The following is a 15041-nucleotide window of genomic DNA, read 5'->3' on the forward strand; positions in this document are numbered from 1 at the left end:
ATTGTATACATCTAATTTTGTTCAGATTTTTACTACATTCTATCCCATACAATATTCCACCTATCCAAGGGCAGTTGGGATTTGTATTCCTCCTCTCCTTCACTCAGCTTCTCCAGCCAAATCCTCTTTATGCTTTTGAGAATATATTAATTTTCCTCTAGAGTGTACTTCAATGAGGAATTTGCATGTTGTACTTCATTCAGGAATTTACACGTGTTGCCCATTTTCAAACGTAATCGGGCACGATACATAGTCTTTTAATTAATTTCACCACTGAGAAAAATGGATGCGAAATTGTGATTTTCACATCTGTAGAATATAAACATGAAATTCTCATTGTACTTTGTCTCCTTACAGCTATGTGTATGGTGCAGATCTTTTCCTGTGTGCAAGTTATATCTATAACCACTATAGTGACTGTAAGGATCAGGACTACTACCTATCCAGTGATAAGATTAATGATATAATCTGCTTGCCAGTGGAAAAAGTAGGCAAAATCACACCAGTACTGGCCTGTCAAGACCGAGTGCTGAGAATTTTAAAGGTAATGTGGCAAAGTGCTAATATATAAGCTTGGAGCATTTCTTCAGAGACAGAATTGAAGAAAGGAGTTATTTGCAATGTTTGGATTAATTTATTGACATGTTTAGAGAAAAATGTATTGAGATAAAGATATAGTTAAATTGGTAATTACATTTTATTTCTCAGAGATGGTAAATGACAAGCAATTTGCTGGTATATCTCCAACAACCCCTTCACACCAATCAAAAATTTATCGTCCAGGAAAAATAATATTTTTTCTTTATCTGTGATTATCGGTTGGTAGAAGCCGAAAAAGATTCAATCAATGATCTGGGGAGAATAATGGAAGGTATTAAGGAAAAACGATGGAGAGGTCCCTAACATGAAGTCGGAGACATATAGATAGTAGGATTAGACCTAGAAAGGTGTCTGTGTGAAGCCCACAAAGCCAGCATTGCCAAGGCAATAAATATACTGAATGATGTTAACTAATTTAGCATGTAAGTTTATACTGGGTCTTATTAAGGTATGATTTTTTGGATGCAAGGTGCTGCAGCATTACCACTGTTCACTGCTTTTCACACCCAGATGATGTCAATATGTGTGCAATCACTAAAATTGACTTCTGGCAATATTTCCAACCATTGCCTGGACCACAGCCTGCACTGTTCACTTGCAGAAGAACCATCTTTTAATATTGCTGAAAGCTGTAACTGAATGTTACCCAGAGCTCAAGCACATCTATCTTGCACTAAAACCCAGAATGCTTCTCTGTTGTCAAATGAACATTAAGTAAACTGACCTAAACTGGGATCCTGATCAACACACCCCAGATGATTTTGGCACACAAGAATTCCCCTCCCCCCAACTGAAAACAAAATGCTATTAGAAATTCTGTGAAAATAGAAATAGTTCCATCTTCATTGGATCAGTGATAAATAAAATAAACAAAGAGTTCTGACAGAAAAGCTGACACTTGCTGGGGGTGGGGGGGAGGGAGGATGTAAGGGCACGAGTGTCCTCAATGAATATCTGCACTTTTGGAATCCTCACATCAAGCCTCAGATGGCAAACGCAAGTATCCACAGGCTCCCAAAGCTAAAGTGACCCTCAGAAATATTCCCTCAGGAACTTTATTGGCTACCTATGCTGAGGTCGCCCTCATGAATAACTCTACTAGCAAAGCTGAAATATTTCATTTTTGCTAACTATGACTCTTGTATTCTTGCTTGGCATTTGGCTGTGATGCTCCCCAAATTGTAGATATTTCTAAAAAGGAACTCATGCCTCTGAAGGTATTTCCCAGGCAATCTCATGCAACAAGCGCCCTTTGCATAAAATGTTTTTTAGGTTCACATGGTTCCTGAGAGAACCTAGACTCCTCTCTCCCCCCCAAAAAAAAAATCAATATCATTGTGCACTCCTGTGCAACAGAAAAATGCCAGTTGTTTGGTGCATTAAACAATGTAATCAGTGCAAATCCATGAAGGAATGCTAATATTGTGAGAAATTCAACCACTGCTTTTCTTGAAAGTAAGCCTGCTAATGCCAGATTTTCTGATTTTATTTTTGAGACTTTTTGAAACTATGGTAAATTCTTGACTAGTTTTAATGCCAAAAAGAAATACAGAGGAATTTCTAGGCCATAATCTCATATTTTTAAACTCATGTCCAGATGGTACGCTGCTGGGCCAGACCAAACTGATTTTAGTCCATCTTGATCAAGGGAATAGAATCTGGTTCTACACTTGCATCGCATCCCATGATCGGAAGTAGACTTAGAAAAGATGTAAAAGTGGGAATAAAGTGGGTAACTTAAAACTGATCTTGAACAGACTAGATTGATTATGCTTGTTATTCTTGATGGACAACCTCTCTATGTATATTTGTAATGCTACATATATTCCAAAAATCTTGAAAGTTAAAGTTGGGTAAATTTGACATTGCAGGGAACCAGCATGAGGATTGATCTGGAACATTGGCCAATTTTAGTTTGCTCCTTTTCACTTTTTTAAGTAACCTCTCAAGATGAAGGTTTTCTAAATAAAAGTAAATTGAGAATATTTAAAGTCATTTTTGATTATTTTATTTTTAGCATACTTTTTACATTTTTTGTATAAAATACAAAAACAATTGACAATCTTGAATTCACTGTGTTTTTTTACCAGGGATCTGACCTGTTGTATGAGGTGGAGGTACCTGGAGTACCTCAAGTTTTGGCATTAAACAATGGAAATGGGGGTAAGTATAGTGCTGGAGTCAGGAGTAGAAATAATTCTCCTGCAATTAATGTAAGTTTGTGCCCATAAAATGTTGTCATCTGCCTACATGGCATTGAATGATAGTTACATAAAATTCCACAGGATACTGAACAATAGCTCATTCCTTTACTCCAAACGCTGTGTATGATGTTGCTGCAATGTTACATTAAGTGAATGCATCTTCCTACTAAATATCGTAAATTTAGTCTGAAGAAGGGACCCAAAACATCTCCATTTTCTCCAGAGATGCTGCATGACCCACTGAGTTACTCTAGCATTTGTATCTATCTTTAGGTTTGCAATTCACCCAATTGAATTGGCAAAAAAAAACACAGACCTTATCCATGGCTTCTTTAAGCATTAACTTCAACTAACCTAATGTCATAAAAAAAGATTGCATTTTTGTTGCTTTCCCAAATACATACTGAATATAAAAGGATTTAACCCAGGTCTCTGGCGCTTTAAGGCAGAAACTCAACCGCTGTGCCACCTTGCCACCCTTTAATTTAGTTTAGTTATTATTGGCTTATGTACTGAGTTACAGTGAAAAGCTTTTGTTGTGTGCTATCCAGTCAAAAGAAAAGACTATCCATGATTACAATCAAACAGTCCACTGTGTACAGATAAAGGATAAAGGATAAACAACATTTAATGCAAAAAAAGTCTGATTAAAGATAGTTCAAATGCCTGCACTGAGGTAGGAAGTCAGGACTGCACTCCAGCTGGTGAGAGGACGGGTCAGTTGCCTGATAACAGCTGGAAAAAAATTGTCCCTGAATCTGGAGGTATGTGTTTTCAAACTTCTGCACCAATTACCTGATGGAAGAGTGGAGAAGAGGGAGTGAGCGGGGTGAGACTGGTCCTTGATTATGCTGGTGGCCTTGTCGAGGCAGCGTGAGGTGTACATGGAGTCAATATAAGGAAGGCTGGTTTGCATGATGGTCTGGTCACAACTCTCTGCAATTTCTTGCGGCCTTGGATGGAGCTGATCCCAGACCATGCTGTGATGCATCTCGATAAAATGCTTTATGCGGCATATCTGTAGAAGTTGGTGAGGGTTGTTGGGGACATGCCGCTTTCTTGGCCATAGCTTTGATGTTGCTGGTCCAGGTCAAATTGCTGATGATATTTATTTCTAAGAACTTGAAGCTTTTGACCATCTTTACTTTGGTACCATCGATGTATACCAGGCTGCTTTGCTTCCTGAAGTCAATCACAATCGCCTTTATCTTGCTGACATTGAGAGAGAGGTTGTTCTTGACACCAGGTTACAAAGTTCTCAATCTCCTTTTTGTATTCCGTCTTGTCATTATTAGATGTCCGGCCCACTATGGTAGTGTCATCTGCGAATGGTAAATTGAGTTGGGTTGTTATTTGGCTGCAGTGTATAAGGAGTATAATAGGGAGCTGAGGACGTATCCTTGCAGGGCCCCAATGTTGAGGATTATCATAGCAGATGATTTGTCACCTATCCTTACTGATTGTGATCTATTGGTCAGGTAGTCGAAGATCCAGTTGCAGAGGGGAATGCTGATACCAAGTTCCACTAGTTTGGAGATGAGCTTCGTTAGGATAATGATCTTGAAAGCAGAGCTGTAGTCTATGAATAGGAGTCTGATGTAGATGGCCTTCTTATCCAAGTGTTTCACAGTCAACGGGTGTCTGAGTGATTATACTGGGACTCAACTTTGTCTCGGTAATATCCCATGGCATTCTTGATAGCTTTGCGAAGATTGTAGTGAATTTTCTTTTACTGCTCAGGATCATATCTCAGAATATTCATATTGAACATTTTCTCCCAAATGCATGCTTTATTTGTGACTTTTAAAAATCATTTCTTTTTATTAAATTACTTTTTTTGTAAATGCTGTTATGTTGTATAAAGCTGAACTATACGTTTTCCAATATACTTAGGTGACTCTGGAGAAGAGCTAATATATGGAACATCTGATGGGAAAATAGGACTGGTACAAATCACTCAAAGTTCTCCATTACATCGTTGGGAAGTCTCCAATGAGAAGAAAAGGGGAGGTAAGAGCTATTTGGTTTTGCTTTTTAATTGTGATTGGATAAATTTTGTTTGCGGTGATCATTGTGCATCTTCATGTCCTTAAGGCTCAGTGAACCAATTAATTCCTGTAAAGTAAAAGCAATCGTTGAAATTAAAACCGAGTTAAAGCAAATAACTAATTTAAGCACGAGTGCTTGAACCCATTTCATCAGCCTTTACAAATTAATTATTTCCGGACTTTCTTTTCCACTTTGATTAACTTTTGGATTGTCAGTGACTTCATGTGACTATGTCCAGAGTCTAATTTAAATTCATAATGTAATTGGATAGATTACATCTGATATGCAAGATCTAGGTCCTTGTTTTGTTCCTCATGAATAGTAACAGTGAAATGCAATCCTACAAAAACGTAATTAAAGGAAAAAGTAGCTGATTTACTTAAGTAATTTCTCGGTCAAATGCAGTATGCATTTGTATGTATTTTGATCTCTGCTATTATCTAATATCATCCAGAATAATGTGAGACTTCTATAGTTGCTCATGACTTTACTAGGTCAAGAAAATAACAATTCTTAGCTTCTGCTGGATGCAGCATTAATTTTCATGGATTGCATTTAAATGAGCTAATTAGAAAAAAAACAATATCTTGACCTGATTCTTGAACAAACTGCAATGTATTTTCATTTTCATTTGGTATGATACTTGGGGGAGCAATTACAATTTTTTTTTTAATATGAAATATTGAAACTGTGGGGAATAAAATAGAATCATTTGTTTTTTATATGGACTGTAGGTGTTCTTTGTGTTGACTACTATGATGTTCTGGGAGATGGTGTCAAAGAGCTACTTGTTGGCCGTGATGATGGAATGGTGGAAATCTATGGGTTTGATAACAATAGTGAACCTGTCCTTCGATATGAACATGTAAGTCTTCAATCCTTGGGAGGATAAAGATGACATAATTTTAGTATAGGTTAATTTGATTCAATATCTAATGGATTGAATTTACCACAGAGCTTCTGGCTTCATGATTACCCTAAATCCACCGGGTCCGATGCTGTCCATATCCACATGGTCTCTGGCTTTGTGACTTTCTCTAAAACTCACTAGGCCTGTTTCCCATGCTATCTTTAAACCCATGGGCTTCCGTCTTCCACAATGCTTCTTCATCCCTGATCTTCTGTTTCCCATGCTGCCATGAAAATTACAGGGGTTCTGTTGTCTGTGCTGCTCCCAAAGCCATGGAGCATCTGTCTCCCACACGGCTTTTAAAACCGCAAAGTGCCTGTTTCCCATGCTTCTCCCAAACCCAAAGACCTCCTATTTTCCTTGTGGTCTTTGAGCCCACAAAACCCAGGTCTCCAGCACTGCCCATGAGTCTCTTCTTCCTGAACTTCCTTAAAAGCTATAAGATTTCTGTTTGGCATGTTACCTTTAAACTCATGGCACCTATGTCTTCCATGTTGTTTTTAAAATCCATGACGCCTCTGTTATTTTAGTCCCATTAAACCGATGAAGCGTCAATTTCCAATGCTGCCTTTAAACCTCAGGCCCTCCATTTCTTGTGCTCCCTTTAAATCTCTGGGGCCTCTATTTCCATTGGTCCCCAAAGCAAAAGGAAATCTCTTTCTTAATTTCAACCCCCATCCAGCCTCTGTCTCCATTAGTCCGTAGCCTGCCTGTCTCCTGGGGCTTGTGTCTGCTGTCCTTCCTTTAAACTGCAAAAAAAAGGATATTTCACATTGTTAAACAGATATGCACTGATGGTATGCAGGCAATATCAATAAGATAGAGTCATAAATGCTGTTAAGTTTGTTGCCTTTCTCCTACCATGTAAAACTTGGCATCTATAATCTGAGAGAAAGCATGGCTCATCCACAGTTGCTCAATTCCTTAAAAGCCTCCTCACCACCTACAATTCAGGAGTGTGAAAAATATTCACTGCTTGTCATCATGAAGGCTGTCACAAGCATACTGAAGAAACAATACAATTCAGGACAAAGGTATTCTACTTGCATTGCACCTTGTGGACATTTACCATTGTGCACTGTGGCTAAACATTTACAATGTTATACTCAAGATTTACTAGCTATATGGAAAGAAAAAAGATGAACAGAGTTATTTAAATTATTTTGTGTAGGGCTACACAAAAGGAATGTACAAACTCCACACAGGCGACACCAAAGATTAGGATCAAAACTGCGTCTCTGAAGATGAAGTTTTTCAGAATCAGTAATAACTTGTGCCATTCAGTGTAAGGCTGATTATTATTCCATTCTGTGACAGGAATATTCTGTCACTGTTTAATCATTTGCAGAAAGATATTTTCATATCACTTTGAAGCTGAACATTCTGATGTTTGTGGTGTGTTAAAAATGAATTTTGTGTACTGTTGCACTTTCTAGACTTTGTCTGAAAGTATCACTTCTATTCAAGGAGGATGTGTTGGAAAAGAGGGATTTGATGAAATTTTGACAGCCACTTACACGGGTATGTAAATAAATAAATTAACTTCTGTTTTCAGATTTGATTTTTTAATCATGAAACATTTTGGTTTAGGTTTATTATTATCAGGTGAAAACATCTATATACTAAAACTCTTGTTTGTTTGTTTGTTCCTGAACTACAGCCAAAATGGTACAATAGAGCGACAATTTTAGGCCCACCTTACTCACCGTTGTCCCTTTGGTGCTAATGGAAGAAGTTTCATTGAAATCGCAGTTATATTTTTAAAGTTACTCACATTTTATAAGATTTTTTAAAACTGCACACGCGCAATTGGGGCCAGTTGATCAGATACTAACGTAAGATGGCCTCCGGTTCCACGCCTATACTTACGTCAAAGTCCTTGACTGCTTTCCTGAATCAGCGTGAAGTTTAGATGGAGTCAATGGTGGGGAATCTGGTCTGTGTAATGGACAGGGCTATATCCACAACTCTCTTTGCAATTTCTTGCAGTCTTGGGCTTAGCTGTTCCCAAACTAAGCTGCGATGTAGACCGACAGTATTCTTTCTATGATGCATCTGTAGAAGTTTGTATGAGTCGTGTTTAGTTTATTGTCACGTGTACCGAGGTACAGTGAAAAGCTTTTGTTGCATGCTAACTAGTCAGCAGAAAGACAAAACATAATTACAATCGAGCCATTTACAGTGTATAGATAGATAGTAAGGGAATAACGTTTAGTGCAAGGATACATAATAAGGGAATAACATTTAGTGCATGGATACATGATAGGGGAAATGGCGGCGCTGGCCTAGCAGCTGCGGCTTACCTGCGGTCCGTTTGTGTTTTTTGTTGTTTTTTTTGTCTTAATTGTAGATGTGATGTCGTGTCTTTTGTGGTTGTGTACTATGTGTGGGGTGGGCTGTAAAATTGTAAATTTGTCCCTTCCGAACGGAGACCCGACTTTTGTTTTCTGGGCCGTGTCTCCATTCCTGCTGCGGCCTACCATCGGCCAAACTCCTGGAGCTGGCGGCCTCCACCCGGGACCACCTGGGCTCTGGTTCGCAGAGCCCGCGGACCGGACTCACCATCTGCGGAGTCGGCTGTCTTCGGAGGCTGCGGGAGCGGCTGCGACTCGCCTTCGGAGGCTTTGGCTCGGGCCGCATGGATGCCGACATCGTGGGCTCCGGCAGCGGCAGCGTGTTCGCCCGCCCCGGATCGCGGGGCTTGGGTCGGCCCACCGCGGACATTTCACCGTCCGGCACGGCCTAAAATAGGCCGCGGGATTTCTCTGCTCGGCGGGGGCTTCAGTGTCGGGAGCCACGACCGCCCCGACGTGCAGCAGCAGCGGCAGTGTCTTCGCCCGCCTCGGATCGCGGGGCTTGGGTCGGCCCGCTGCGGACCTTTCACCGTCCGGCGTGGCCTGGAACGTGGCAACCTCAACAGCCTGACCGCGGGAGAAGACAGCAGGGGAAGGGGAAAGACATTCTGGCCTTCCATCACAGTGAGGAGGGGACTGGAGGAGACTCACTGTGATGGATTTTTTTGTTTTGGTTTTTGTTTGGGGGGGGGGGGGTTTGTGGTTGTGTAATTGCGTATTTTATTGCTCTTATTGTTGGACTGTGGGTGACGAAATAAAGGTGATTCTAATTCAAATAACGTTTAGTGCAAGTCGTTGGAGACATGCCAAATCTCCTCAGTCTCCTGAGGAAGTAGAGGCGTTGGTGTGCTTTTTTTTGGATGCTGCATCAGTGTGGCTGGTCCACGACAGACTGTTGATAGTATTCACACCAAGGGACTTGAAGCTCTCAACCATTTCTCTGGGGCACCACGGATGCTGACTGGGGCATGTACTCCACCAGGCTTCCTGAAGTCAATACCTAGCTCCTTCATCTTGCTCACGTGAGGGAGATGTTTTTGGCCCGACACCATGTTATCTAGCTCTCCATCTCCTCCTATATTCCGCCTCTTCATTGTTCATGATCCAGCAACCACAGTTTCTGCAAACTTAGAGATGGAGTTGGATAGCAGTAACGGGATCATTCCGAGTCAGCATGGATTTACGAAGGGGAAATCATGCTTGACAAATCTACTGGAATTTTTTGAGGATGTAACTAGGAAAATTGACAAGGGAGAGTCAGTGGATGTGGTGTACCTCGACTTTCAGAAAGCCTTCGACAAGGTCCCACATAGGAGATTAGTGGGCAAAATTAGGGCACATGGTATTGGGGGTAGGGTACTGACATGGATAGAAAATTGGTTGACAGACAGAAAGCAAAGAGTGGGGATAAATGGGTCCCTTTCGGAATGGCAGGCAGTGACCAGTGGGGTACCGCAAGGTTCGGTGCTGGGACCCCAGCTATTTACGATATACATTAATGACTTAGACGAAGGGATTAAAAGTACCATTAGCAAATTTGCAGATGATACTAAGTTGGGGGGTAGTGTGAATTGTGAGGAAGATGCAATAAGGCTGCAGGGTGACTTGGACAGGTTGTGTGAGTGGGCGGATACATGGCAGATGCAGTTTAATGTAGATAAGTGTGAGGTTATTCACTTTGGAAGTAAGAATAGAAAGGCAGATTATTATCTGAATGGTGTCAAGTTAGGAGGAGGGGGAGTTCAACGAGATCTGGGTGTCCTAGTGCATCAGTCAATGAAAGGAAGCATGCAGGTTCAGCAGGCAGTGAAGAAAGCCAATGGAATGTTGGCCTTCGTAACAAGAGGAGTTGAGTATAGGAGCAAAGAGGTCCTTCTACAGTTGTACCGGGCCCTGGTGAGACCGCACCTGGAGTACTGTGTGCAGTTTTGGTCTCCAAATTTGAGGAAGGATGTTCTTGCTATGGAGGGCGTGCAGCGTAGGTTCACTAGGTTAATTCCCGGAATGGCGGGACTGTCGTATGTTGAAAGGCTGGAGCGATTGGGCTTGTATACACTGGAATTTAGAAGGATGAGGGGGGATCTTATTGAAACATATAAGATAATTAGGGGATTGGACACATTAGAGGCAGATAACATGTTCCCAATGTTGGGGGAGTCCAGAACAAGGGGCCACAGTTTGAGAATAAGGGGTAGGCCATTTAGAACGGAGATGAGGAAGAACTTTTTCAGTCAGAGGGTGGTGAAGGTGTGGAATTCTCTGCCTCAGAAGGCAGTGGAGGCCAGTTCGTTGGATGCTTTCAAGAGAGAGCTGGATAGAGCTCTTAAGGATAGCGGAGTAAGGGGGTATGGGGAGAAGGCAGGAACGGGGTACTGATTGAGAGTGATCAGCCATGATCGCATTGAATGGCGGTGCTGGCTCGAAGGGCTGAATGGCCTACTCCTGCACCTATTGTCTAATAGAATTTGGGCACACAAACGTGAGATGTATAGACAGTGTAGCAAGGGACTGTCAACGCATCATGATGATAGATGCCAGAGCAACTGAACGGTAGTCATTAGACATGCTACCTCACTTTTCATTGGTACCGGGATGATAGTGACCTTCTTAAAGCAGGTGGGATGCTGGTCCTGAGAACACGGCCAGGGATTCCATCCGGGCAAGTTGCTTTCTACGGATTCACCCTCAGGAAGGGAGATCTTCCTTCTGCTACAGTGGCAGTTGCTATATGCGCACCCAAGGCTGATGGGGTGGGTGACGTTCTTCCACCAACCTTCTGTTCAAAGTGAGTGTAGAATAAATTGAGCTCATCAGGTAGAGATCGGTTATCGCCAATGATACTGCCCAACCTTGCTTTGCACCCATGCGAGCCTTGCCACAATCGATGAGTGTCCATGTCGTTGCCTCGGGACCCCAGTTTGGTCCGGAATTCTCTCAGCATCCTTGCTGCCCTTACCAAGGTCATAGATAAATTTCTGGAATCCTTTGATATGAACACTACAGCCTTGGACTTCAACTTGGAGTGGACCTCACATCCATGGTGTTCAGTTGGGGAACACAGATATCAATGTCTTTGGTGTGCATTCCTCTACACAGTTGCTGATGAAGTCTATGACATGGGAGACATACTCACTTAGGTAAACCGCAGTCCTTGAATATGGACCAGTCCACGGAATCAAAGCCGTTGCGAAGGATGTCAACTGTTTCCTTAGAACAACACTGCAGGACTTTCTGTACTGGATCCTCCAATTTCAGCATCTGCTTATAAGCAGGGAGTAGAAGCACAGCTAGGGGGTCAGATTTACCGAAGTGCGATCTGGGGATGGAGCAGTAGGTGTCTTTGATTATTGTGTAGCAGCAGTCGAGGGTGTTTGGGCCTCTGGTTGGACAGGAGACATGCTGATGGCATTTTGGTAGCCTGCTCATGAGGTTAATCCTTATAAATAGCCAAATCTAATATTTGAAGTGGTGCAATATATTTTGAACATATGGCATCATGATTTGTTTGTTGAAGGAGTTGATCTCGTTTGGGTTATAGCATACGTTACTTCATTGTCAGTAGTCCAGTGTCATTGATAATATCTTTTAAATATGACAGGCATCTATTGTCAGTGAAAAGGTTTTTTCTTTCTTGCTGTTAAGAAGCAGCATGTTCTCACTGAGTGCCCTAAAGGTGCCTCGGCATTTTAAGGTTTAGCTTCATTATCTTTGGCATTTTTGCAAGCATTCCTCTTGGATAATTCAATTTCTACCTTCAATGCATTTGGTGAGAGTGGGGTCCACCAATGGCAGCTTCAGGCTGCTGGACATCAGAGGAGGTTTTAAGATTAGGATTAGGGCGGCACGGTAGCGCAGCGGTAGAGTTGCTGCTTTACAGCGAATGCAGCGCCGGAGACTCAGGTTCGATCCTGACTACGGGTGCTGCACTGTAAGGAGTTTGTACGTTCTCCCCGTGACCTGCGTGGGTTTACTCCGAGATCTTCGGTTTCCTCCCACACTCCAAAGACGTACAGGTATGTAGGTTAATTGGCTGGGTAAATGTAAAAATTGTCCCTAGTGGGTGTAGGATAGTGTTAATGTGCGGGGATCACTGGGCGGCACGGACTTGGAGGGCCGAAAAGGCCTGTTTCCGGCTGTATGTATATGATATGATATGATTAGTGTCAATCTTTTCAAAGGCTCTAGACATATCAAGAAGGATGAGAAGGGATAGTACACAATATCACAGAGGATATAATTTGTAATGTCTTCAAAAACTGTTTTACTGCCTTTCTAGGAGGAAGAATTTGATTGGAAGTGTTCATACATGGAAGTTCAGGAAAGATAGATATGTATTTGTGAAGTGACATTGTAGTCACTGACTTTGCAAAGGGGAATAGTGGAATTGAGGATGGATTGTAGAGAAGAAATAACAGGGAAATCAGGTTTGAAAAGGAGAGGGTTAATTCCCTCTTCCCAAGTAGCTAGAAATATTTACAATGACAGTGAGCTTATGCGGCAGGATAAACAATAAGTGCTTATCAATCTAATGGATGCACTTCAGAGAAAAGGACTCGGGCATAAAGATAAGTGAAGTTACCTTAGGAGAAGTTTGGTGGGAAAAGAAGACGTGTGTCACAAATTAGCTTGGCAGATGCCAAGAAGTTTTATTGACCCTAACATTAACTCTTCCTCTCAACTATTTCTCAATGCAATATTATATGCCTGCCGGTAGATAATCATTTCCTTTTTATTTACTGTTTTGTACAGCAATATGGTGTTTTTTCATTAATATGATAAATTAAATCGGCAGATGATGACTGATACTTCTCTGAATCATTTGCTGGAACTTGCCATTGTTTTAAAATGAACAGAATGACCAAAGGCTGCATGGACTGCTATATACACTTACAATTACTGGTTTACAGCAACTAATTTAATATTAAATCTTAGGATTCTTCCCAGTGGTTGCTTGATGATGCAAGAAAATAAGCTTAAGATTGCCTTTCTTCCCACTGCTTGTAAAAATAATTGCAGGTGTATTTTTAAGATTGGTGCTTCAAGAATTGCTGGGTTTTTTCAGTTGATGGTATTTTCTATTTATGTTTGATCCATAGGCTGGGTGATGGCTCTAACTACAGAGCAAGTTCAGAAAGAGCCAGGGGCTAGTGATGATGTGAAGATAAACCAAGAGATGCAGAATAAAATCTCGAATATGAGGTCTGATGTAATAGTCACTTTTATATTTGGCCTTTTTTGTTGTAGTTTGAGGAATATTTTAAATAAAAATAGCACAAAGACATTAAATCCACAACCTGAAATAACACAAACATTTCTTACAATGCAACATTATAAGATAGCCTTTACACAAGTCTCTTAATGTAGAGTCAGACTTGATAGGAGCACCATTTGAATGGGTCTGAATACAGTGAAGACAAAAATGGGCATACATTCTATAACTGATTCCCCTATCTGCATCTATTTCCGCAAAACACATCGCAAGCAGCACTATTCTTTATACTTCTTAATATAATTGATTAATTTCTGACAGGGTACTTAAAGGTAACATAAATTACTATTAAATTATTTTGTCCTTTTTTCACTTCTCATCTGTTTGTTGCTGACTTGGAGTCCCACAGACCTCAGGCATCAATCCCAATCATATTTCATGTGATGTATCATGTATTCATATAAAGTGTAGGAAGGAACTGCGGATGGTGGCTTAAACCGAAGATAGACACAAAAAGCTAGAGTAACTCAGCGGAAAAACAGTAAAGATGAAGGAGTGGGGGCCCGGAAAGTAGAAGTCATTAAAGAGATGAAGGGTGTGTGAGGTATCTTGGACATAGGTCGGGAGAGTTTTGACCAGGGAGGATAGGATGGAGTCAAGGTATGCGTCTAAATATGGGTCTTACCCATTCCTTCTCTCCAGAGAAGCTGCCATGTCCCGTTGAGTTACTCCAGCTTTGTGTGTCTATGTATTCATATAATCTGGAGAGGAATTCTTGGTTTTTGAGCATGACCAATTTCCTAATTTGCACAGGTATACACTTGCCATCAAAATCATTCGGTAGCCATCAGCATGGAAACCATATCCAATACTCCCATGCCTTCTTGTCCATTCTGAGACTTTAAAATAACTCATTATGTTTTTATATTTTATGAACTTTCACAGTGTGGGTTGATTTGTATTAAGTAAACACCTGGGATTAGCCATGCTGCTCTTCAGTGGATATTTGAAGTCTCTACTTCAACTCATTGCCGATTTATAAAGCAAAAACATTTTGTATTGTCATTTAAGGAATACTGTAAGATTTTTTTTTTAACTTAATTTCTTGACTTTTTATGTGGATATTCTAATTTGCTAAATGAGCTCTCAAAGTAGAAACAAGGTAGAAAGTACTTCAGACACGATACCATACTGACCAAGATTCCCCATCTAAGCTGGTCTCGTTTGCCTGTGTTTGGTCTATGTCCTGCTATAATAATATAATAATAATAAACATTTATTTTTTATAGCGCTTTTCCAGATGCTCAAAGACGCTTTACAAAAACAGTCAAGACATAAAAACAAACAAACGAACTGTCCTTTCCAATATTAAATCCAATCCATGTACCTGTCCAAGATGTTCTTGTACTTGGCTCAAATACTTTCTCTGGCAACTCGTTTAATGTACCCACTGCCCTATGTGTGAAAGTTACCTCTCAGATTCCTATTAAATCTTTCCATCCTCATGTTAAACCTATGCCCTCTAGTTCTTGATTCCCCTACCCTGGGAAAAAGACTGTAATTCATTTGATCTATAAAATCATTATGATTTTATACAGCTTTATAAGATCTCCCCTAGGAATAAAGTCCTAGCCTGTCCAAGTCTCTATCTATAGATCAGGCTTTTGAGTCTGGATAACATCCTCATTCTTAAAAAAAAAGATTTACGAGGATGT

The 15041-nt window shown here is 40.9% G+C and overlaps 1 protein-coding gene across 4 annotated transcripts in view; it reads left to right on the forward strand.

The window, feature by feature from the left end:
• bbs7 (Bardet-Biedl syndrome 7) overlaps window positions 1-15041 on the forward strand; it is a 40792-nt gene that overhangs the window by 10288 nt on the left and 15463 nt on the right. For 3 of the 4 annotated variants that reach the window (XM_078405586.1, XM_078405595.1, XM_078405577.1), the window contains exons 5-10: window positions 358-544; window positions 2691-2763; window positions 4698-4814; window positions 5588-5718; window positions 7200-7284; window positions 13214-13316. In XM_078405586.1, the coding sequence (XP_078261712.1) occupies window positions 358-544; window positions 2691-2763; window positions 4698-4814; window positions 5588-5718; window positions 7200-7284; window positions 13214-13316 (696 nt within the window). The remainder of the gene's footprint in view (window positions 1-357; window positions 545-2690; window positions 2764-4697; window positions 4815-5587; window positions 5719-7199; window positions 7285-13213; window positions 13317-15041) is intronic. The other variant, XM_078405604.1, reaches the window with a different exon arrangement.

This window comes from Rhinoraja longicauda, chromosome 1 (assembly GCF_053455715.1).
Source record: "Rhinoraja longicauda isolate Sanriku21f chromosome 1, sRhiLon1.1, whole genome shotgun sequence".
Taxonomy (NCBI): domain Eukaryota; kingdom Metazoa; phylum Chordata; class Chondrichthyes; order Rajiformes; family Arhynchobatidae; genus Rhinoraja; species Rhinoraja longicauda.